This window comes from Ochotona princeps, chromosome 4 (assembly GCF_030435755.1).
Source record: "Ochotona princeps isolate mOchPri1 chromosome 4, mOchPri1.hap1, whole genome shotgun sequence".
In the NCBI taxonomy this organism is placed as follows: domain Eukaryota; kingdom Metazoa; phylum Chordata; class Mammalia; order Lagomorpha; family Ochotonidae; genus Ochotona; species Ochotona princeps.
This window is the reverse complement of record NC_080835.1, coordinates 76,149,725-76,174,267: the sequence shown is the minus strand read 5'-3', so window position 1 is coordinate 76,174,267 and position 24,543 is coordinate 76,149,725. Positions and strand designations below refer to the sequence as shown.

Below are 24,543 nucleotides of genomic sequence, written 5' to 3'. Positions count from 1 at the left end.
TCATTCAAGGTTAGCCAGCAGCTCAGAGTGGTGGAGCTGGGATTGGAACCCAAGGGACAGAGAAGTCCTTACTGTCTCCATCAGAGGTGGAGCTGAAGATGAGGTGAGCCTCACCTGCTGTGTTTGTGACACTAACTCTGATGTACTCGGAGTCTCAGCCTCCATAGGCTTATATTACTCAATTCCTATAGCCTTGTCTTTAAGTAGCACAAGATACATAACATCATTCCTGTTCATTTTTCTCCTAAGTGTATCCTCAGCAAATGCAACTGACACATTATGACGTTGTTATGTAGCTTTGAAGTGCATTTTAGGTTAAAATTTATCTGATTTAAAAACAATATTGTTGGGTTTGGGGAAGCAAACCAACCCACTCAACTCTGGAGTCGCCACTGCAAACATAATGCAAATTCATGGCTTAACCTACCCCTACTCTGCCTCCACCACCTCATACAGGCAGACTTTGGCAGAACTAGCTGCACAATGTCCATTTATCCCAACACATCACCACATCTCCTGCCAGTGTGCCATGGACTTCAGACCAGCCAGCCACATCACGATGTGAGGGATGTGGCCAGGTTTAAAGCCTTGTCTGGAGGAAGAATCCTCCTGCTGATTGGTTTTCTGTGTCTCCCTTCCACCTGTGGCAGTGCCAGCCAGGTGTATGCCAGATGTCCACTAAATAGATCTCTTCCAGCACAAAAGTCTGAGACACTCCTGCTGGCTGTGTGCATTACCTCCTGTGTGTTACCACTGTGATTGTCAAGCCTGGTTCCAAAGCAGGGTGATTGGCAAATATACCCTAGAGCTCCAGTGTGGAAATTCCAAGGTTATGTTTTAGAAATCATTGTTGCAGAAGCTGCTAGATAATTCTGTTAATACAGATAGAACAAGTAATGGAATTTTAAAAATTTATTACTTCTGTGAACAGCAGGATGAGAGGGAGAGGCACACAAAGAGATCTTCTGCCCACTGTTTCACTCCTCCAAATGGCTGCAATGGCTGGAGGTAGGTGGTGCTGAAGCCAGGATCCAGGAGCTCCATCCACTTTTCCTACAGTGGTGGTAGGGGTAAAGATACATGGACCATTTTCTGCTGCTTTTCCAGGTACGTTAGCACGGAGGTGGAACAGAAGCACAGCAGCCAGGATTCATGCTGGCCTTTCACACAAATATGCTTTGTTGTAAACAAATTATAATAAACAAGGCCTTATCAGGGCCATAGCAGGGGCTCTGTCCACCTGTGCCTGTCATAGGGAACCGCTTCAGGAATGACCTATTCTTTGATCTCTTCTTTCAGGGGCCATTTCACACAAAACTTTCATTGCAGCGCCACTGTTTTAAATGAAGATGAGAGTGGAGGTATACATGCAACATCATTTAGGCAGGAACCTGAAGAGATGGTGTTTTAAAATCCTCATTGCTCTTGGCAAAATTGCTGATGGTTAAGTAGTGGTGAGGTAGGTAGAAATGAAATAAAATACCGATGGCAAGAATTATGAAGCAGCTAACTTATGATTCCATGTCCAACAAAGGAAAAAACGAGCTGTGGCCACAAAGAGCTACAGGAGTAGTGCTCAAAACAGAAATTCAGCAACTACTCCACAGCAATTAACCTCTTTTTTTTAATCATAAAAAAAGAAAGACTCGCATAGATCTTGCGTTTCAGTTGGGCCGCAGCCCAGCAGGGCAGCTCTGTGTGAGTGGTTGAGAACTCAGGATGTGTTAGCTTTAGGTACAAAGGAGCAGCACCTTTGTGGCAGGTGCTGTTTCGGCAAGAGGTGGCAGAAGGAATGAGGAGGCAGGGTTGAGTTGTCCTCTACTCCTTGTGGTTCTGCTGCCTTTATGGGACTTGCTTCTACCTTTCTCTTTCTCATGCTCCTTGTTTTGTTTAGACTCTGTTTAGTGACTTAGTCCAGACTCCAGAGCAAGGAGTAAGTGGAAAGGCAGGAGTAGCTGCTGTGTGGCTATGGTTAGGGGTGTGAGAGTGATTTGTAAAGGCAGTGCTGTCACTGGGGGTTGGCATTGCGTAATATGTAGTTAGAGAGTTTTTGAAGTGGTACTTTGAGCGTGTATGCTCTGAGACACACACATAATTTATCAAAATTAAACCCTGAATCAGATTACGTAGAGGAAAGGGAGGGAAAGGTGCTTATCTCAGTGGTTAAGACACCAACTAAGATGCCTGGGTCCTACCTGCTTTGCAGTGCTTGGGTTCCATACCTGACTCCAGCTGCCTAGCAGTGCAAATTTGCAGTGTTGTTGGCTCAAATTGTTGAATCTCTGCCACCCACACAGGAGACCTGGACTGAGTTCCTGGCCTCCAAGTTGGCCTGGCCCAACCTGATTCTTGTGGGCACTTGGGGAATGAACCAGTGGATAAAGCTTTTTTTTTTCCTCCCTTCCACCTTCCCTCTCTCTCAAATACATTTAGAAGAAAATTGAAGGAAGCAGAACCATTAAACCAGTGTCTACCTGGGAGCCATGCATTATGAAGGAGGCCTTTGGTCTTTTTACATTAACTCTCTTAGAGGGATTCTGGGAAGAGCCACTACAGAATGGCAGCTCTCTCTCCTTCCAATTCTGCTGGATGTAGGGCCTCTCGTTTGCTGAAGAGGATTCTTTTTGTCTGACAATGAAGATACTTTCAAAAAAATCTATTATTATTGCAGAGTCTAAGGGCCAGGGTTTGCTTTTGAAAATTAAACTGTCGCCCTGGCAGATTGGTGTCTGCATAATTTTCTCTGTGTATTGAGATAGCTCTCTATGCATCCATTGGATTAGGCTTCACTATAATGAGATTCTTGGTCTGTTTCCTGGAGACTCTATAGACAAGGATGTTTCTTTTTTTTTTTTTTTTTTTGTGGCCGTGACAGTGACTGAGACATATGAACAGCCATCCTCTGCCCTGTGAAACACCCACTCAGTCACAGCTGTGAAATGATCACAAGGAGTGAGCAAGGCCAAGGCCTGTGCGTTTTGTCCAACGATTAAATGTAGTGCTATGTTGGAGGAACTCCTTAGAGTTGAGCTTTCCCCACATATGCCAGAGGAGTACAAGATGTGAAATAAAAACCCAGACATGAAGATTGCTAGGAGAGAGGCAGGAATCTTTGTTCTAAGATTTTTCTTTATGAGCCTATGCAGTATTGTGGACATCTTAAATAAAGAAGATTCATGGTGAGTGGCAAGGGTAAGGCTGCTTTAATCATTTTGCCCTTGAGGTTCTTTCAAACCCTTCTAGTTCAACAAATATGCTGGTGATGTAGCCAATTTGTCTTTTAGCTCCAGGTTTTGTTTGTATATACACAAACATTTTCTATAGGGCACATAATCTCACTTTCTTGTGTTAATGCCATGTTTTAACAGCACGAATAGTTCTAATAACTGAATATGTGGGTACCTAGGGTGACCTTCTGGGTTATACCATTTTTAATTCAAATAAAGATAACCACAAGGAACACAGGGTAGACCCAGGACACCTACAGTTCTGCCTCTTTGCCCTGACACTGAAGAGCCTGATGGCTTTGAAGGCTTCCCACTAGTCCTGGGGAGCACTTATGGAAGCCCTAAGATTTTTTTTTCAAGCAGAGTCTGAAGAAGCAGGGTTGTTTCATGAATGGATAAGAAATTTTTAGGAACATGACTCTTATATGTTGTGAACTTCTGTGTTTACAACCTTCGAGTGGTTTTCAACCATTTGATTGATACTTATTACACACCTTCCATGTGTCTTGCATTGTGCAAGGCACAGGTTGTCATCATGAACTAAATAGCGAAAATCCCTGTCTTCATGAAGCTTAGCACATTCATTAAATGAGAAATAAAGGACATGATAGAAAGTAATGTACATCAATGAGGAAATACATCATAGAGCAACTGGCCTTGACAGTGCCAAGGAATAGTGGTGCTATCGAATTCCATAGGTTTACAAAGCAACTTGTGTATAAATAGTAGACAGAGTTTTGCTTGCTGCTTATTTTATGGATATCATTTGTACTAATATCTTATTATTTTGTTGCATGTTTCATACTATGCCCAACTTCTATTAGTAGTTTGTAAACAACATGAAGATGGGGATTATAAAGCTTAAATCTTGCCTTCTCCCACAGCTTTGATTCCATTGAAGTAAATGCTTCATTATAGATGCCTTCCACTTTTGTATTAAGTACATTAGACATCTTTGATAATATCACACAAATGTGATCTTGGACGCGGCTGTTTTATAAGCTTAGATCTATTGCTTTGCAGGCCATATATGGATGTTGTTTCCAAGGAAGAATGGTGGTATTGTTGAACTTCTTTACCTGGCATTCATAGTACCCTTTGCCTTGCAGCCTAGGGTAGATTACAAGGAAAACTATTCATTTTTCTCTTTTTGTTTCCCTCCTCTGGAGAAGTTTGCTTCCTTAGTATAAAACTCACAGGAGGGACAGCCCATCAAGGCCTGACCAAAACCAACTGGCAACAGTTGTCTCTTAGTTCATATTTAGCTCTGAAGATCATCAGACCTTGTGGTCTGATCCAAAATATCCCAGTTGCTGTCAGGAATTTCTTCTTTATGCTCCCTCTAAATTTAATTCAGACCTGTTTGTCTTTCTCATGGTTATATGTGGTTGAGGCAGACAACCCAGTTGATGTGATAAGTTGCCAGCCCTGTCTGTGGGTATTGTGCAAGGGGCAACACAAAGCCACCTGCTGCACCAGCAATGTGGGCCAGGCCACTCCCTGGGCTCCCAGGGGCATTCTCTTCAAAGCGTTGTTAGTTGGAGATTGTGAGGGCCAACATGTGTTCAGATGAGCGTTAAGAGGATTTGTTAAAAGTGTGCAGAGGCAGCTAGTGGAAACTGAGATCTGGAAGTGAGCCAGACCTCATGAGGGGTGTGCCAGTCAAGCTAATGGGGGCTACTGTAAGAGGTTAGCTCTGGGCCTTGGTAACTTAGCATGATGGACATCAATTCCCCATGCTCACAAGTACCAGTAGTTTGGCAGGATAGGCTGGGGTCCATATTGTCACTCAGCAACCCATGATAGCAGAGCTCTGCTGCCTTCATCCAGACATCAGCAGCCAGTCAGCCAATTGGCAACCAGAGGGAAGATCAGAAGGTGCTTCTATGGGCCAGTCATGGATATAGTGCATACCACATCCTCCCATAACCCAGCCGTGTGCCTATGGTGTGCTTGTAGAGAGCCTAGGCCACAAAGTAAAACCATCCCATAGGAGGAAAGGGAAGAAAACTCACCATCTTTGCCACACCAAGGAAACTACTTCCCAGGGCCTGGCAGAGCCATCTGTCCTATGCCTGTTCCTGTTCAAATGAGGAGGACAAACGATGCTGTTTACTGAAAATGGAAACATACTGGTTCTTTAGTTATGCCAGCTGCCCAGAGACATTGATGAAGACTGAGTGTGAGAGACTGTGTTGTGTGTGAAATTCAGATTATTGAGAGAAATTGAGATTGTGTATGACAGAGATTGAGATTGTATCTGGGAGTGAGATTGAGTGTGAGAGAGTTAGATTGTGTGTTTGAAAGAGATGAAGATTTAGTTCGTGTGTGTGTGTGAGAGAGATTGAGTTGTGAGAGATTGAGGTTATGAGAGAGAATGAGTTTGAGCTTCTGTGAGAGAGGTTGTATGTGATACATTCAGGTTGTATGAGACTGAGATTATGTGTGTGAGAGAGAAACTGATACTGTATGTGAGATTCAGATTGTGTGTGAGAGACTGATATTGTGGGAGAGATTCAGATTGCATGAAATTGAGATTGTGTGAGAGAGATTGTGAGTGAGATTATGTGAGATTGTGTGTGTGTGAGAAAGACTGAGATTGTGTGTGTCAAAGAGGTTGAGATTGTGTGTGAAGGAGATTGAGTTTGAGGGAGATTGAGTTTGAACTTCTGTGTAAGATAAAGGTTTAGGTTGTGTGAGAGAGATTCAGATTGAGTTTGTGTGATGTTGAGATTATATATGGGAGTGATATTCTGTTGTGAAAGATTGAGATTGTGTGAGAGACTGAGATTCAACGTGTGTGAGAGCGAGAGCGAAGTTAAGACTGTGTTGTGTGAGAGATTGAATTTGAGCTTTTGTGTGAAAGATTGAGATTGTGTGAGATTCAAATTATGTGAGGATTGCATGTGAGATTCAGATTGTGTGAGAGAGATTGAGATTGTGGGTCAGAGAGACTGAGATTGTGTGTGGGAGAGAGATTGAGACTAAGCTAGTGTGTGTGAGAGAGGCAGCACAGCTCTGATGGGAATGAGCACAGGCCCTGCCCATGCCTATGAGGGTATCCTCTGCACCTAGGGACAGAGCCATCTCCCTGCAAGGCGTCTCTTCCAGAGCCCGTGTTTATTAGCCTCACAGGTCACAGCTCTGAAATGCTGGGGAAGGTACAAGTGTTGCTCCCAATGTGCTGGATCCAGGTCGACAGAACGGGTTTCCTTGCTTGGGTTCTGAGGAGAAGTCGGTGCTCAGATAGCCCCATTGTCAGGCACTGCTGAGGGAGAAATTGTGTCTTGTGTGTTTTCTGTAACAGAATCAACAGTTAAGAAAAGACAAGTTCAGAAGCAAAGTCCTTGAGCAGGTGTACAAGAGTCTGTTCTCTCTGCCAGAAGCTATGGGTTTCTAATTACGAAGGGAGGAAAGTGACTCTTATGAAGGGTGTCATTGTGTACTAAAATATCCTTTTTGTGTTGTTGCCGTGCTCTTCGTGAAATACATGCTACTTGGGAGAACACCGTGTCCTTCTTCCTAAGGACATAAACTAACAGTTTTCTCTTCCTTTTTTCCTTTGTACTTGCCTTTTGCAACCTGCTGATGTGTGGCTGTGTCCAATTGCACCTGAATTCCTTCATTTTTCTCACCTACCATCAAAAAGGTAAGGAACTGCAAAATTCAGTGAAGGGTTAAGCAGGTGCAGTGTGACCTCAGGGAACTCTTTAAGAGAAGGGTGATGCATTGTAAGGGTGTCCCTTTTTGTGTTTCTAGCTGATTGATGCCAAGTCTCCTGAGGCCTGGGGTTGTGTGGCATTCAAGCCTAATGAGTGTGTGTGTGTGTGTGAGAGAGAGAGAGAGACAGAGAGACAGAGAGACAGGGAGAGCTGGAGAGGAATGTGCCTGTGTGAATTTTTGTCAGTCACCCACAAGCACAGAGGACAGTTCACAAACATTTCAGTTATGCTTCATCAGTGCCAGAGTTTTTATAGGTAAAAGAGAGAGGAGCATTAGCATTGCTCTATCCACGTGCTTTGAAGCAAGAGTAATATAAGAAAAATTGAAGCAAGTGCAATCTGAGCTTTTGTGTGTGATGACAGGGGACACAGTACTCTGCCTTTTGTCTTGCTTTGCCTTTTTTTCCTCTCGTGGTTAAAAAGGAACCACATAGCACATACCATATTGTCACTGTGTTAAGAGTGTAGTTCAGTACTGTGGGCACATTTGCAATGTTGTGCAACTGGTTGCCGGAACTTTCTTGCTATGTCTATTAAACAATGTGCTCCCTTTGCCCATTGCCTCCAGCCCCTGGCAGTCATTACTGTGCTTTAGATACCTTATGTAAGTGGAGTCCTACAGCATATGTCTTTTTGTGGCTACCTGATTTTGCACACCAAGGTAAACTCCTCAAAGTTCATCCATATTTTTGTGGGTAACAGCATTTCCTTCCCCTTTGAAAGCTGAATAATAACCTGTTGTGTGTATGCCCTTTGTCTTGATCCTTCCATCCGCTGAGGAACATTTGGGCTACTGTCATCTCTTGGCTATGTGTGTGACGTTTGGGCTGCTGTCATCTGTTGGCTATGTGTGTGTTGCTATAGTGAACATGGGTGTGCAAATATCCTAGCACATCTTCTCACTGGATGAATTGTGCATATCCATTCTAAAAGTGAGTTATCACTGTTTCTTGCACAGCCAACACCCTTCAGGGTTGATGCTTCCTTATGGCTCAGCATTCACCAGGAGGCTCAGTGGCTGACCGATAACTTACCCTCTGTTGGGTAACCCAGCTTCCTTTGTCTTCCCTACAAATTTGGAGTAGAAGGCAGTGGAAGCACATGTTCTCCCTCCACTAACCTTCCATGCTCAGGATGTTCTTCTTCCAACACATTGTTGCAAGTGTTGTAATATATATTACTTCCTGTCCATCATGTGAGCTCAGGATTGGTTGTGAATCAAATCTTACTGATTTGTAGTTGGAAAAAGCCTGTTGCAGTCTTTTGTACTAAGACGACGAAGGCAGGCACTACATGAAATGCCCTTCTGCCCTTTCTTGCTCACTTGCTGCTGAGCACGCTGGGCCAGGTGAAGGCGAGTGCTGCCTGTGGGGCCATGGGCCTGTGATGGGCCTCAAGTTTTGCTGCAGAAAGGAGCTGTTTTCCTGTGTTCTCCTGAGTGCTTAGGAGTCTGTGAGAATTGTGGCAAGGGTCGAGCTAATGAAGTGAATGGCTGGGAGGTTTTGCTAATGTTCAGGTTGTGGGAGCCCACAGAGCTGAACTACAATCCCAGATCTACAGGAATGATATATCTAGGTAGAGGTTGGATTCACCTTTGGATAAGCAAACGAGGAGAAAACTAACCTTCTGACTCTTAAAAAAAACCATCAGGAACACACTTCTTAGTGGGCAATATTAGTGGTCTCAAGAGTATTTCCTAGAGAGATCTCCCATTTACTGGTTCAGACCCCAAATGTCAGCAACAGCTGTATCTGCAGCTGGCTAAAACATGGAACAGGGCACTCAGAGTCTGCTACATGGGTGGACAAGACCCAAGTACTTGATCCATTCTTGCTGCCTTCCAGGATGTGCACCAGGAGGAAATGGCAGTTGAGAGCAGAGCTGGGATTTAATCTCAGGCACTCTGGTGTAATGGTGCCTTACTTGCAACACTAAACAACTGCCTGGAGACTGGGTTCTTGGACTGGAAGATAGACTTTGTAACAGGGTTTGTAGCAAGTGTAATGTGTTGGACATTTATGAGATACCAGAGCAATGAAGAGGCCACAGGCCCCTGGGCAGGCAGCAGGCTAGGAAGGGACTCTTGACACAGGCTGGTCAGTGACATTGGAGGCTGTGGGAACTGCTTGGCAGATGTTCTTCTAAATAGTGCTTGGTGAATATCCCTGTGTGCTCTGCTTGGAAATTAGATACATCTTGCATTAAACCTAATCTGCCTGCAGTGCATGATTTAATACTCATAAGTCAATTTAATGATCAGGATGTTTGTTGGGAAATCCAGGGCCAGCTATTTCTCGAACATCTATAATGAGGAGGTTGGAAAGCAGGTTTTCTTGTGTGTTATATGGGCCTAGGGAGTACCTCTTTTGTGTGTGTGTCCAAAAGTTCATATAATTGATAAAATACAATGAATCTCTCTTGTGGTTTCATTTACTTTCACATTAATTTTGAAGTAAATGAGATTGGATGGTGGTTACTTAACATGTTCAATTTTTAGTGTATTTTATTATTTTAAAAATGATAACTTCCTTTTAAATTTTACTTTTTATGTTGTAAATCAACAAATTATAGTTGTATATATTTATGTGTATGTTTATGGTTTGTGGAGACAATGCAGAATAATTAAATCAAGTTAATTAGCATATCCATCATTTCAAATATTTTTCTTTTTATGGTGATAACATTTAAGCTTTATTCTTGGCAATTTCGAAATACACAATTATTTATTATATTCTTCATTCTGTTTGATATACCTCAAAGGAAAAACAAGCTGCATACTTCTCTCTAATTAAGACCTTGGATCCTTCACTACCATCTCCCCATTTCTTTCATTCTCCAGTGTCTCTAATCATCATTTTACTGTCTGGTTCTATGATTTCAGCTATCTTAGATCCCACACATAAATGAGAACACGTGGCATTTGTCATTCCATGCCTGGTTTATTAGTATAATGTTCTCCAATCCATCCATGTTTCAAATGACAGAATGCCCTTCCTTTTTAAGACTGAATAGTGTTCCAGTGTATACATACACCACATGGTCTTCATCCACTCATTGTTGATGGACACTTTAGATTGATGCCAGCACTTAGCTGTGACTTACCTGTTGTGAATAATGCTGTAATGCAATTCTCTCTTCAATAAATGGATTCCAAGTCTTTTGGCTAAATACCCAGAAAGGGGATAGGTTGATCATATATAGTAAATCAGTCTCTCTCTCTCTCTCTCTCTCTCTCTCTCTCTCTCTCTCTCTATATATATATATATATATATATATATATATATATATATATATATATATATTTTAAGGATATATATACAGTTTTTCATAATTGCTGTATTCATGTGCCTGGCCACCAACAATATGCAGAGGTTCCATTCTCTCCATGTATTGTGATGTACTTAGGTTGAAATTAATCACACAGAGGGGCAGATGTTTAGCATACTAATCAAGACACCATTTGGAATGATTGCATCTCGCATCAAAGTACCTGGGTGTGTGTGAATTCCAGTTCCTTTCCCAATTCTACCTTCAGGCAAATATAGCAAGTGATGGTTCAAGTGATTGGGTCCCTGCCAGCCAGGCTGGGGACTTGGACTGAGTGTTCACTACCTGCTTCAGTCTGACCCATCCCCAGCTATTGTGGGCATTTGAGTCATGAACCAACTGATGGAAAAATCTCTCTGTTCTCACTGTTTTTCTTGCTCTCTCTTTTTCCCACGCTCTCTTAACTCTTCTCTCCCCACCCCATCTCTCATCCTTTCAATGAGATTTTTTAAAATGATACATAAAGACAGACACATAAGGACAACGCTGTGGCACAGAGGGTTAAGTGGCTGCTTGCAGCACCATCATTTCATGTTGGAGTGCAAGTTCAAGTCCAAACTGCCTAGCATCTAATCCAGCTCTCTGCTGATAACACACTCATACATCTGGGAAAGCAGTTGTAGCCTGCCAGCCAAGTGGGAGATTTGGATGGAGATCCTAGCTCCTGGCTTCAGCTTGGTTCAATCCTGCTGTTGGAGCCATCTGAGAAATGAACCAGCAGTACATTTAAAATCTCTGTCTCTCTGTAGCTGTACTTTACAACAAAATGAGTAAATCTTTTAGAAAATGTTTATGAATGGGGAGATGGGACTGATGAGAAGAGACAGTTGGAAACCGTGAAACATGCAAACAGGGAGGGGTGCACAGTAGTCTGTCCAGAAATCTGAGTTTTAGGTTTGGGCTAGAGGCAAGCTCTGGAAGTTATTCCTACAGGGAAGGGAATAGGGATAGGGATAATCTTTACATCCAAAAATACAGCTTAAAAGGGTCACCCAGAGGGTCAGGAAAGGCAAAGGGAAAGTAGCACCCCTGGAGCCCGGGTGGAGGAACTCTGCAAGTGCTTAGTGAAGAGTCAGAACAGAGCCCACCCTGGTGCTGAGTACATTCAGTGTCCTAGGGAGTCTTTAGAAAATATTCGCATGGGGCACCGCACAATGACTCAATTGGCTGATTCTTTCCCTGCAAGTGCTGGAATCCCATGTGATAGCTGGTTCATGTTCTGGCTACACCACTTCCCATCTAGCTGCATGCTTGTGCCTTGGAAAAGCAGCAGAGGATGACCCAAAGCCTTGGGACCCTACACCCATGCAGGAGACCCAGAAGAATCTCCTGGCTCCTGACTTTGGATCAGCTTGGCTCTGGCCATTGCAGCCACTTGGGAAGTTAACCAGTAAATGGAAGATCTTGTTTTTCCTTCTCTCCCTAGTATCTGTCTTTTCACTAAAAATAAATAAATCTTTTAAAAAGTTGCCATGACCTATATAGCAGCCGGTCCTGAATATAAACTAAAATTGAAATGTCAATGAGCTAATCATAGGTTGTGGTTAGGACTTGCTTTTTTTTTTTTTTAACATATTGGTTACTCAAAACCATGTCAATTCCATAATATTGCAAATTGCTGTTGATGTTATATTGGGGCTCTTAATTGACTGGGATGATATTCTACCAGCTCTAACTTCAGACCAGAAATGGTCTCCCCAAGAAACTGTTCAACCCATCTGGACAATAAGTAGCTGGACTCTATGCTTGGTATATGTTTGCAATGAAAGAATCTTGATTGAATTTGAACTGTAATACTGCATCAAGGTGGAGGAATCCACCAGGGGGGAGGGGAGGGGAGGGGTGGGGGGATTCCCAGAGCCTATGAAACTGTCACATAATGCAAAATAATTAATAAAAAAAAAAGTTGCCATGACCCAGCCTCACCTCATAAAATTAACTCCAGATGTCTTATGGGATATGTGGGGGGTTGCAGATAGAAGTTGTTTCTGTTTACTTCTGGTTCTTAAAGCATTTTAAAAGGATTCTTACATCCATGCAGTGTTTACAACTGAAAGGAAATAACATGGTGAAATTCTGACGGATGTTGCGCAAAGCAGGTGCCTGGTACAACTGCAGTGCAGTTTTCAGTGTAAGTGTGATGCCAAAGGGAGCTAGATTGGATGGTTAGGGAAAAGGGTGAATGAAAATTGGAGCTTGCAACTAGAGAACACAGAAACAAGGAATGAGGCAAGAAAGGATGGAGTGAGATGCAAGAGTGAGTGGAAGGATGGCATGGTCACACAAAGGGATCTGGTTTGGCATCGAGCCTTTGTCATTTGTTGAGGCGGTCACTTGGGAGGAGCTAACAGGAACACTTCAGAAGGGGTAATATAAAAATAGGCCAGGACTTGACCTGGAGTCAGGAAGAAAAGGGTCTTGTTTCTAGGGATGAGTGGGAGGGGCGGGGGACAGTGGCTGTGAGGTAGTTTTCTCAGTGGAGTCTTCACATGGGGGAAAGAGTTCCATTCTTGGTAGTGCTGGAGGTGCTCTCTGGGAAGACAGGGCAAGCGAGTAGGGGAGCTGGGAAGTCAAGCAGATGCTGAAAGGGGCTAGAATAGTTCCTGCAGGGTCAGGATAGGCAGACTAAGAGGCCTGTGCAAGTGATGGCTGGGCAGCTCGCTAGCTGCAGAAATGAGCCAGCTCTGCTGAGGTTCCTCTGATTTCTGCCTCAGTGGTCTGTGTTCCAGGCACAGTGGTGGGTAGAGGAGATGGCCAGAGTGAGCTGCGGCTGGGAGCTGAGAGAGCCTTGGGCTGTAAGGGAGCAGCTTCCAAATCATGAATGTTGAATTCCTTCTGTTGTGATGAAAGGAAAGGACAGTATAGACAGAATGAGGGAACCTGGACTCAGTGGCACAGGAGGAGTTCAGTAAAGTTGAATGGTTTGGTAGAGTGGCAGGTGTATGTGTGTATGGCAGGTGGGGAGCCCAAGGGCTCCAGGGAAGGACACAGAGAGAGGATGCCAGGGGAAGGTCATGGCTGACACCGACTAGGCAGAAAAGAGCCCCAGGTCTCTCCTAAGAGGGGAGAAGCTGGGCAGTGTGCCTGCAAGAGTCGAGTTTCAAGTAAGTCCAAGAAGAGGCGGGAGGTTGAGAAAGAGATGTGGGATAAAAAAAGAATAGTGTAATGGGCATAAATCAGGACGTTACGGAAGAAGGGTGAAAGAAAAGGGGGCAAGCAGTGTGGTAACGCTTTCTCCTTCAAGTCAAGAAAATCAGAGAATATGACTGAAATGTTAAGACAGCTTAAATAACATGAATATTTTATGTACCCTGTGTTATCTGGAAACTCAGCTGTTGGCTGACCATTAAAAGAAGACAGTTATAGACCTGGTTATTTTTAAATGGAAACCCTGAAAACACATTTGTTGCAAGATGTTTCTTGACTTGAATTCTCCATTATGTTCTTGGCCTCTGCGGAGAAAGAAGGAAATAACATTATGTGCATCGTCGTTAATTACTCATTAATCTGACATTTTGATGGCATTCAGCAACAAATATTACTTGGCAACTCAACACTGTGATTGTTTTTAAGATACATGACATCTTCCAAAATATGAAACCTACATCTCAAAAGGACTGATGGTGGGCAAAACTAATTATTATTATTCTGTACCTTGAAAGCGTTCAATGAAACACTGCAATCTGCAGAATTCATTATTGTGCACAACTAATTAGAACTTTAGAAGAAATCACAGTAGGGAATTAGACATTTTAGAGAGTGTTTCCTGGAGCGGAAATGGTCTTAGGATAAAGGTTATTTGGCAGCGACAAAGCCCTTGGATTTTCCACGCAGACAGCGACACACAGTCTGAAGAGTCGTGCGTTTGACCGCCAAGCTCAGGAATCATTCTTGTTCTCTGTTCAGACAAAAGGAAAAAGCAAAGGCAACAAGGGAGGGACAAGACAGAAATGCAAATCACAGGCCTACAGAGCACTGTGGAAGCCAAACAAAAAAACACAGACCTATCTAATTAGTTTCCAAAGCCAGCTTTACCCAAGGGGTGGTGGTGGGGGTGGAGATTCTCATCTCAGAAAGCAGCAGTGTGGGCTGTGTGAGTCCCAGGTGTACGGGTGATTACTGCAGAACTGGGAAGCCACTGGTGTGCGGCTCAGCTGTCTCTTTGCTGCGCAAATGTGTTTACAGAAAGAATATAAAGTCGACCGCAGATAACCCCCTCCCAGTCCCTACGTTGATTAATTTCTTGACATGTTGGCAGATTTTTGCATGGACTGGGATCAGGTCTGAGAGATGAATGTGTAAATCAACAGCAGGTGGGAAGTTGAATTTGTCTGGCCCAGCTGCTATTCCTCACATATCCTATTCTTTTTGGTTATCTCAGCCCAACATCTGTCATGGAGCAGGACTTGGGGGGCTCCTGTCAGCTCGGACCCCGGACAGCCACTGTGTTTCCTGGGTCTCCCAACAGCTCAACACCCCGCATAGCAAACAGCAAGAGTGACAGCCCGTTAGTAACAGCAAAGTTGAGCTGGGTGTTTTGTGTGTGTGTGTTGCATTTTGAGTCTTCTATTGGCAGAAACACATGCCTTCTATGCCACCTTGAATGTGGATACTGCAGTGTCTGGGCTCTTGTACAATTCCTCCTGACTTGATTCCATTGCATCACTAGCTTTCTAATATTTGAAATAGCTTCTTTCTGTATTTTAATCTTGGTGGCGGTACACAGAGATTTTTTTTTAAGTGCTACTTTCTTCTTGGAGGAATATTGTATTCTCCCCATACTCCGGAAATCCTTGTGGAATTTAATCATCCAGCCGACCCACATTCTCAGCATTTCTCCATGTGGCAGTATTTCAATGTGGGGTATGATCTTAGGAATTATCTTCCCTGCTTTTCCACTGTGGGAGATCCATGCCCTGCCCATCCCAAAAGGCCACGCTGCCCCCACTGACCTGGAGGGTGGAGTGGGAAGGTGTGGAGCGCTGCCTCTGATATCAAGGCCTGAAGCAGGTGCCTGACTTGGATGATGCTTCCCCGTGTGGGGTGTTGTGTCAATAAGGTTTAGCCTACTTTGCTAGGATGATAGCAAGGGTTGCTGTTTTACAAGACTTCCTTGCCAGACTTACTGGACAGGCTTGTTTGAATACATAGTGTTTTCTAAATAAAATCTTAGACACTAATGTCACTCAGAAGCGTTCTACAGAGAAGACTGACTGACTGTTCCTGGCAGGGAGGACATCAGATCTTGGTTTGATGTTTCTTGTAAAAGAGATGAGTGTGGTAGTGTTTGTCACAGCACTCAAGTTGCATGCACCCTGTAGATTTGAGTCCCAGCCCTGCTCCTCATGCCAAATTCCTGCTAAGGCACACCCTGGAAGGTAGCAGGTGATGATGCAGACACTTGGGTCCCTGACCCCCATGTGGGAGGTGTGAACTTAGTTCCAGACTCCTGGCTTCACTGAGCCTGGCTCTGATTATTGTGGACATTTACAGAGTGAAGTTGTGGGTGGAAGAAGATCTCTCTGTCTTCTGTGTTTTTTTCAAATAAATGTTTTTAGAAAGCAAAAGTGATGAATGAAATTTCTTTTACATGTTCTGATATTGCATGATACTATATGCAGTAGTACTTCCAAAGATGAGCACGATTTAAGTCCTGCAGGTTTTTTATTTCCATCTGTGGACATTGTTTTCCTCCACCATTTCTTTCCACTTGAAATTGCTTTTACAAAATAATCTAGCTTCCATTAACAAGCTGACGCAGTTTAAGAAATTATTGTTGTTGGTCCTGTCAAGTTACAGGAGACATCAAATATAATGCAATTATCAGCTTGATGCGTGTCAAGATCCATACCTGCATTCACTGCCCTTAATTACATTTTTATTCCTTAAGCCTCAGTGAAAACACTTATTTTTGTAATTATTTGTAACCTTTAGTTAGAGACAGGTAAAATGAAATATTGCAAATTCTTAACAGAATTTACCTGAAAATTTTCTCCATATATTTTCAGTTAAAAAATGTTTTCAGAAATCATAGGAAAAAGATGAAAAATAGGAGCTCCCATTATTTGGGAATAAAATTAAAGTTGATATGATTAGAGATTCACCTACAAAAGTAGGGAGGGATAAGATTAAAACTGGCGAAGGGGCTCCAGATTGATTACTGGTGAGCTGCTTAGCTTGTCAAAGAAAGAGGTGTGTACAAACATAACTATAATATCTAAGAGCTAGAAATATCTTCAGGAAGAAACCTGTGCAACCCCTTCTGTAATACCTCAAGGGGGAAGCAGTGTATCACCAGGGTCTCAAACATTTACCAAATATGAATCAGGCACTGAGCCCTGATAGCATGTTGGGTTGCAAGACTGAGCAGGACAAAGGGAAAACACAGCTCCTACTGCATGGACCATGCTGGTTGCAACATGTTTAAAATCCACTCCTCGCATCCTCCTAGCCTGTGGTGCTGTGTCTGCACAGACTCTGAGGCTTCAGGGTCAGGATTACACTCTCCAGTGTGTCAGAAATCCTCTGCTGGGCCAGCATTGGGGCACATCAGGTTAAGCTGCTTGGCCTTGCCGTCTGGGTGGTAGATCCTGATGAAGTTCCAGGCTCCTGGTTTTGGACTGGCACAGACGTGGTTGTGGCAGCCATTTGGATAGTAAACCAACAAATGAGGGATCTGTCCTTCCCTCTCACTTTCTCCCTGTTGTTTAATCTTTCAACTCAATCGATCCATTAGTCTAAAAGCAAAGAGAGAAACCTTCCTCCTGGTGGGCTGTGACAGTTCTGTGTTTATAGTTCCACCTGGGCTCTAGCCAACTCTCAGGAAGTCTGTTCTAGACACCAGAACTTCCCTACAGGAAGCAGCCCAGGCTGTGACTCAGTCTCCTTAGCATTGGCACAGCCTGAGTCTGGGTACTGGACAGGGGTGTGTGTGTGTGTGTGTGTGTGTGTGTGTGTATGAGAGAGAGAGAGAGAAAATCTCCTTTGTTTCATGACGTTTAAAATCAGCACATGGTTCAGTTATTATGAATCTTGATGACTTTGTAAATTTTGACTACTTCATCTGTAAACAACTTTTGAATATTCTCTTACATACATGTGTTCATTTTTTTATAATTTGTGTACATGTATCATGAACTAGTATCTTAAGCCAGTATCTGTGCTTAAGGCAAGATTCAAATACTGAATCAAATCCGTAATCCAGATCACCAGATTGCATTTAGATTTTTTAATTTTAAAAGAGAGAGGAAGAGAACTCTCAGCTGCTGGTTGACTCCCTCAATGCCACGTGCCTGGGGCCCAGTCAGACCCAAGCCGCATGATGCTGGGAACTCAGTCTGGGTCTCCCACCTAGGTGGGAGGAGTTCCACTGTTGGAGCCATCACCTGCCACCTCCTGGCGTGTCCATCATTATCAGGAAGCTGGAATTGGGGACTGAGCCAAGACCCACACCTAGGTACTCTGATATGCAAAGCAGACATCTCAGGCAATATGTAAAGCACTAGGGAAAACACGTACCCCAGTGGTTCCATTTTTTGCTGATTTTTTATCATGTCTCATTAGACGTACAATGACTTAGGCTGGGCTAAGCTGAAGCCAGTGTCTGGGAGCTTTCTCCAGGTGCCCCACATGAGTGGCAGGAGCATAGATACTTGGATTAACCTCTGCTGCTTTGCCAGGCTGTTAGCAGAGAATGGAAGTAGAGCAGCCTGGACTCTAAGCAGTACTCTTATGGGATGCTGGTATCACTGGTAGAGGCTTAACCCACAAAGCCATTGCACTGGCCCCTCAGGCCAGTGTTAGTTATTGAAAAAGAAGTGAAGCGGATATCTGTTTACCAGTAGCTTAGGTTCAAGTCAGTATTTTGTTTCCTTTATATGCATATTTCTGAACTATGGTGGGAGTTGCAGACATTATCACAACCTAACTCATCATTCCCAAAGATTTCATCATATCGTCTCCTAAAACTAAGGATGTTATTCCTAAAATATAAGGTCGTTGTTCTGCACAACTGCAATGCCATTCTCATACATGAAAATTTAACAGTCATCCTTCAGTTTTCTGTGGTAACTAGTGCAACCATCCCTTCAAAGGGTCTGTTTTTCCCCAAACTATGAATCAGTGTGTTTTACACATAGCATTTGACTTTTCCATCTCCAGTCATTTTATTACTTAGATATTTTTTGTTGTGACACAAGTAGGAATAAAAGATATTGATGTTAAAAAAATTAAATCCCATTTTATGTGAATGATGACTTTTCCAGATTAAATAGACTATTGATCTAGATTGTTCCGGTGGTTTTCTGCTCAGTAGTAAATGGCGCCGGATATGTTAAAGTTGTAAAATATAAAAGTCTCCAAAGTGTGTACTTGAACCACATCTTAAAAGAACCGATCTGTTATCTGTAATTATAAATAGACACTTAGTGCTTTGATTCTGTATGTGTGAAACTGTCTCACAAGCAAGTAATGCATCAAGAGTTTTGGCTCAGTGATGATAATGGATTATAATAGATTGAAATTAGAGATGATTTAAGTGACAGGAAAATTGTGCCAGCTAAGTAAATAATTGATTAATCATCCCTCAGTTAAACTTGGCAAGTTAAATTATCAGGCTGGAGTTGAGTGCTTGGTCAAATCTCCTCTCCATGGTTTATTCCTAACAGAAGGTGTGTTAAAGAAAAGAGAAACTTCAGAGAAGGGGTGTCCCTGGCCGGGTGTGATTTAGGGCCTTGTGTATATCTGTTGTGCCCCGGAAGAAAGGGTAATACAGTGAAGATCCAGGAAGAGCCAACCCACCAGGACTGCTTGGAAATGAACGAAGTTAGAAAGCAAGTGATGACACGTTTTTGTTTGTTTTATTCTGAGTGCAAAGAGATAAGAAGAGATCAGTATGACTTTGGTGAATAAGCTCAGCAGAGCCAAACTGTTCACTGTGTGTGCTGGTCGCTTCGTGGCTGCCACTGGTCAGCTGGACAACATTGGGTCCATCGCTTAGGCTACCATTCATCTGCAAGTGTAAGACTGGGATGGAGACCTGTGGGTGCCTCCCAGCACTGCAAACAGAAGACTCTGACAGCTAGAAATCTGCACTAGGAAATGCAGTTCCTACTTCCCTTGGTAATTATAATTGGTCTTGGCCATGCTGCCCCTACACCGCTCTGATGCAGCATCAACATGTTTGCTGAGACATCAAAGAAAAATGAAAGTATACATTTATTTTACAGGAAGCATACATGATTTTTCTACTTCCTCAATATTAGTAGTCTCCCTCTAACATTTTACTAACCAGAATGTATTATTAATCCAAGCATTCCATTCTGTGACCAAGTAGAGTAAGTCCTGCTGCAATTAGAAAAAGATCTACATATTTTTAAAAATGAAATGACTACCCAAACACTACATTTATTGCTTGAAAGCCCTGAGTTCAGCAACCTGAAAGAAAAGGAACTGACCCTACTCATTATCCAAAGCAATATTGTATTGGATTTTAATTATGAAGACTAGGTCTGTTAGTATTTTCCAGGAAGGTGGACTACATGTTGCATAGCCTCCAACAAACTTTTTATGCTTTTAAAGCTTTATTTTGTCTTCTATAAAGTAGGTATGCCTGTGTCCAAGAGTAGTGAGGATGAAAGGATGAAAAAACTCACGCATGTGCAATGTCTTGTGCATAACAGGTGTTGACAGATGTGAATGATCACCAATGCAGTAGTATCAGGGCCCTTGGCAATTTCCTTCAGAGTGTAGGCCCTCATCCCATCTGCATGACCAAGAATCAAGAGTTATTACACTATGTCAGTCATCTTAATTGGCTCCCAACATTGGATTGACCTTGCAACAATTCACTGTCTAACTCATAACCTTAGAAAGATAGATACCTCCTCTTCATTTAATATTGAAAATATGAATACTCTAATTTAAGCTACATGAATATTCGGTCTTGAAGAGATTGACACCCACTCATTAACTCTTTCAATTGTACTAGCCCCAGGAATACCAGTAACAGCTGCCTGATCTTCGAATATAAACATATAATAAGAAGAACAAAGAAGCCCCAAACAGATCATTATTATAAATGTTGCGATTATTCTCTGTATTTGAAACTGAGCTGGATCAGATCATATTTCCCTAAATACAAAAACCACAAATGGCATAAATGTGATGCAATTCAGGAATCATGCTGAGCCCAGGCATTATAATATTCAAGCCCTAGATTGTAAATGATTTACTAATTCTTTCTGCAATAATTGTAAGACAAAGAAAACCAGAATCCTTGACTTAGTTTTGTTATCTTAGACACTTGAAAATATCCTTCATTATGTTAATGAAGACAACCCCAATATTGATATTAGCAAGAAAAATGAACATTATTATCCTAGCTTATTGATTCCCATAAAAAAAAATCTTTAGCCAGGCACAGGTTTTTGTTGTTGTTGTTGTTGTTGCTATATGGTTAGCAAAGCGTTAGTTTTTAATATTTTCTAGGTCCATATAAAGAAATGTTGCTTTGTTTGCTGCATGTGTATGTTTATTGAAGTCAAAATGGCATGGTCTTTGTGGGATTGGAAATATGGAGTCCTCCCTCTTGCCTTGCACTCTGGTGTGCTTCTCACAACCCACTAAGAAACAGAGCATTAAAGCAGCAGTTTGTGACAATTTAAGCACAGCCACATTCAAAGGCAGAGATCTACAATGGTCTGCAGGTGATTTCTCTGGGCACCGGCTATAAGATCCATGATGCTCAGTGAAATAAGCCAATCCCAAAAGGACAGATATTATATGTTCTTCTTGACATAAGATAACCTTCACACACACACACACACACACACACACACAAATAGGTACAAAGGTGAATGAAATAAATACAAAGGTGAATAATATACGTATGTTCTCATAGAGGAACTGTATAATGGAGAATAGTATACAAGGAAGTTAAGATACATTGTAGTAGGTTTCTCTATTCCTGAATAAAAGGAGGACTCCCAGTGAAACTGTTAAATATACTTGACAGTGTGATACTAGTCTACATCGCCTGTACCTGCAGTGCCATGATACACTTCAATAGCAGAATGTTGGATTTGTGACTGTTGCTGAAGGTCTATTCTGTTATAAAAATATATTGGGAAATGGGTGCAGGGAGAATAGGGAAAGAAAAAAAGGGAGGTGCAGGAGGGGAATCCCAATACCTACAAAACCGTATTGTGGAAAATAATGCAGAAATTTTGAGAAAAGATTTATTGGCCTAGATGCAAACATGTACATAGACATCGAACCTGGTGACACTCCCTTTTGGGTTGGAAAATGTCAGTGTATTTGGTTTTAATCAAAATTTCTCATAATCTGGCTTAATGGTGCCATAAAAGGCTTTGGTTACTCTGCCCCAGGTGAATCAAAATATTTGCTATGAAAAATAGGTTATTAGTTTTATAGAGCTGCCTGCTTCAATGCCTCTTTCAGGAATATGAGAAGAGATATTAAATCTTAATTTTTAATAAGATTATCGATACCGTTGGTGAGCTTTCTAACACTTGACATTTGCTTGCAATGTTGGGGGAAGAAGAAAGTAGATTGATTTGGTATTTATTTCTGAGGTTGGAGCACAATAAGTTGCTTGAAATATGAAGTATATGTGTTGCCTCCAACTGCAATGAGCAGAATGGGTTGTTGGTTCTGAAAATGAACATAAATTTTAAAATAAAATGTATAATGTGGTAATGATAATAATGTAATTTGCCTGCTAAATGAACCTGTCCTATGATATTCATCATCAGATCCCTATTGCCACTTACACAGCCTTCAAAGTTGATAGAACGTGATGTCTGGACCTGGAAAGACACAGCTCAGGGTTGAAAATCCAGGTTGCGTTAATGAAAGCTAGCTTCTTTTCAACAGTGCACTCTCAACATCACGTTTTCTTACAAGCATGAAACCATTTTCAGAGATATGTGCTTGTGGAGTTGCAGAAAATATCTATCCGTTTTCCAGTGGAATTTGCTGTCAGTTGTTCATGATATGGAGATACCAGTGACAGTGGCTGAGCAGCCCCTGATGGGCGTGTTTCCTAGGCAAAGGCAGCTCTGAGAGTGGAGGAGGCCGGCGGGGCCGAGCTCGGCGGGAGCGAAGCCAGCTAGCTGCTCCTCTGTGACTTCCTCAGCACATCAGTCTGTCTATGGAGGTTGGCTTGAATTCTGAATAATCAACTCATATAGGTTCCTGATACAGTGTGTTAAAGTGATGGGCCCGTGGCATGTGGGAGAAAAAAAAACAGCTTGGTTATTAAAATGTCATCTCTTCACATATCATTTTTCGCTGGGTGCCGAAAAGAACTGTTCAGGGAGGGATATACCTCTTTGAGAACATGAGCTCCATTTTCTTAAAAAACTGGCCCCACTGGCAAGTGCTCTTTTGGGGCCAGTACGCTGCTACCCAGATTCTCCGGAGGAAATGCTGGTGTCTGATGACCGCTTGCATTTTCAGGAGCCGATCTCCAAAACACGCACAAAGACCAGCTGCACTTTCATTTATTTAGTCTACTGTTCCTGCAACATGTATAAACAGAGTTCTTTTTCTTGCCTGACCAAAGATGATGCCAGCAGAGTTCCTTTCGTGTAGATGGATGCTTAACTGTGTGCTAGATTTTAAAATGAATTTTTAATTACTTTCTGCTATTCTGAGCTCATTGCGATCAGCAGCCATCTTGCTTGAGGATAAGACAAAACAAAACAAAAAAAACAGTGAAGGAGCAAAGGCCGTTTGGGGAGTGAGGGACAGAAGCCCATTGTCAGCAGCAGCTGCTGGACGCCGTCCCCGAGCAGGGACTCAACTGCCAGAGGGTCGGGAAGACTGGGCGTTTTTCACCAGTGGCTCCCCTCTAATGAGGTCACCGGCAGCACGGTAGGTGGGATGCCTGTGCTAATGGGAGCTTCAGATTGCAATTACAGTCTTTGTTTCCAGATAGCTCCAATAGTTTCCAAACAGCTCTGGGAGCCCGAAATGGGGGCGCCTCTTCTACAAATACTTAGAATCTGAGCCATCCTTTATTATCTACTAAGGTACTGGATTGTGCTTTCCTATCTAAGAAACACAGACTCCATTACCACAGGAATTTTGCTTACCAAGGAGAACACGTCAGGACATCTCTGTAACAGTTCAAGCTTTCTCATTTACCAGGAAATGTACATTCTCATTGAAGCAGGCAAAGTACATTGTCTGTTATGCCAAAGAGAACCCACAGCTCAGAGGGTTGAAGTGACTGTCCCTGACCACCACTCTAGTCTCAGGGAATGAAACCATCATACTTGCACCAGCTGTTATAATTTTGTAAAATAATGCATGTGAAACACTTTGAAAAACGAATGAATGCTCCACAAATATGACACTTCATAACGATTTGCTCTGTAGTACACATTTCTGAATTCTGCAAGGAGAAGGGAAGCAAACAGACATCGTGCCACTTTATTCTTACTTTTCTTGATGGATTCTGAGAGGAAAAGTCTGAATCAGGTACCACAGAGCCCTGACCATCACGACTGGGGGCAGCTCAGGATGCTGGGTGTGGCTCTTTCAATGCCTACAACCTTGACTTTCCTCAAAGGCTGGAATTAGGATGTTCGTATTGCCATGACAACAGGCTGCAGCTCAGCTCCCAGCCAGCTAGATAGACTGCCTGGGCCAGCTCTGGCTTGGTTGTTTTTTTAGGATTTGTTTGTTTGTTTTGTTTCTTCCCATTATTGAAACAGATTTTGTGTCTTATCTAGATTTCTCTGCAGTCTTAATTTCTCACTATATCTTGGATATGAACATAAACACATCTTTCTTTTTTTTTTCCCCAAGCTGCTGCTTAGTGGAACAAGGTGAGGACTAGAGCATGAAGCAGAATTCTGCTTGAATGCTAGTCTAAATAGGGAAGGCTGGCATCCATCTAGTTGAAGCCATTTGCTGGAGTTAGGTTAGAATTCCAGGGCTCTTTGGTTCATCTCCCTGTCTTTAATGTGTGGATGTGTGACCTGCTGTTCAGATGTATTTGCAGGGCCACACGGCAGCTACTTTGAGACACATGCACTCAGACCTCAGAGGAGCTGTGGGTGGAGGGCATGACTGCCCCGCTTTGTTTCAGGGGAAAGCTCTTCAAAGTTACAGAAAAGCTGTGTTGTCCCCAGGGTAGGGCTCTTCCACAACCATATTACTTTTCTGCACCGTCGTATTAATGGGGGGGGTCCTCACTCTTGAACAAGAATCAGTGGCCACCCAGATAAGGCAGCAGC

The 24,543-nt window shown here is 42.7% G+C and overlaps 1 protein-coding gene across 6 annotated transcripts in view; it reads left to right on the top strand.

Moving 5' to 3' along the window:
- NCAM1 (neural cell adhesion molecule 1) overlaps nt 1–24,543 on the top strand; it is a 299,382-nt gene that overhangs the window by 163,492 nt on the left and 111,347 nt on the right. The window contains exon 1 of one of the 6 annotated variants that reach the window (XM_058663909.1): nt 6,772–6,876. The exons of 2 other annotated variants lie outside the window; for them this stretch is intronic. In XM_058663909.1, the coding sequence (XP_058519892.1) occupies nt 6,816–6,876 (61 nt within the window). In that variant the 5' untranslated portion in view covers nt 6,772–6,815. Of the gene's footprint in view, nt 1–6,771; nt 6,877–24,543 lie in introns of those variants that run through there. 3 more of the 6 variants (XM_058663907.1, XM_058663905.1, XM_058663906.1) reach the window with 3 other exon arrangements.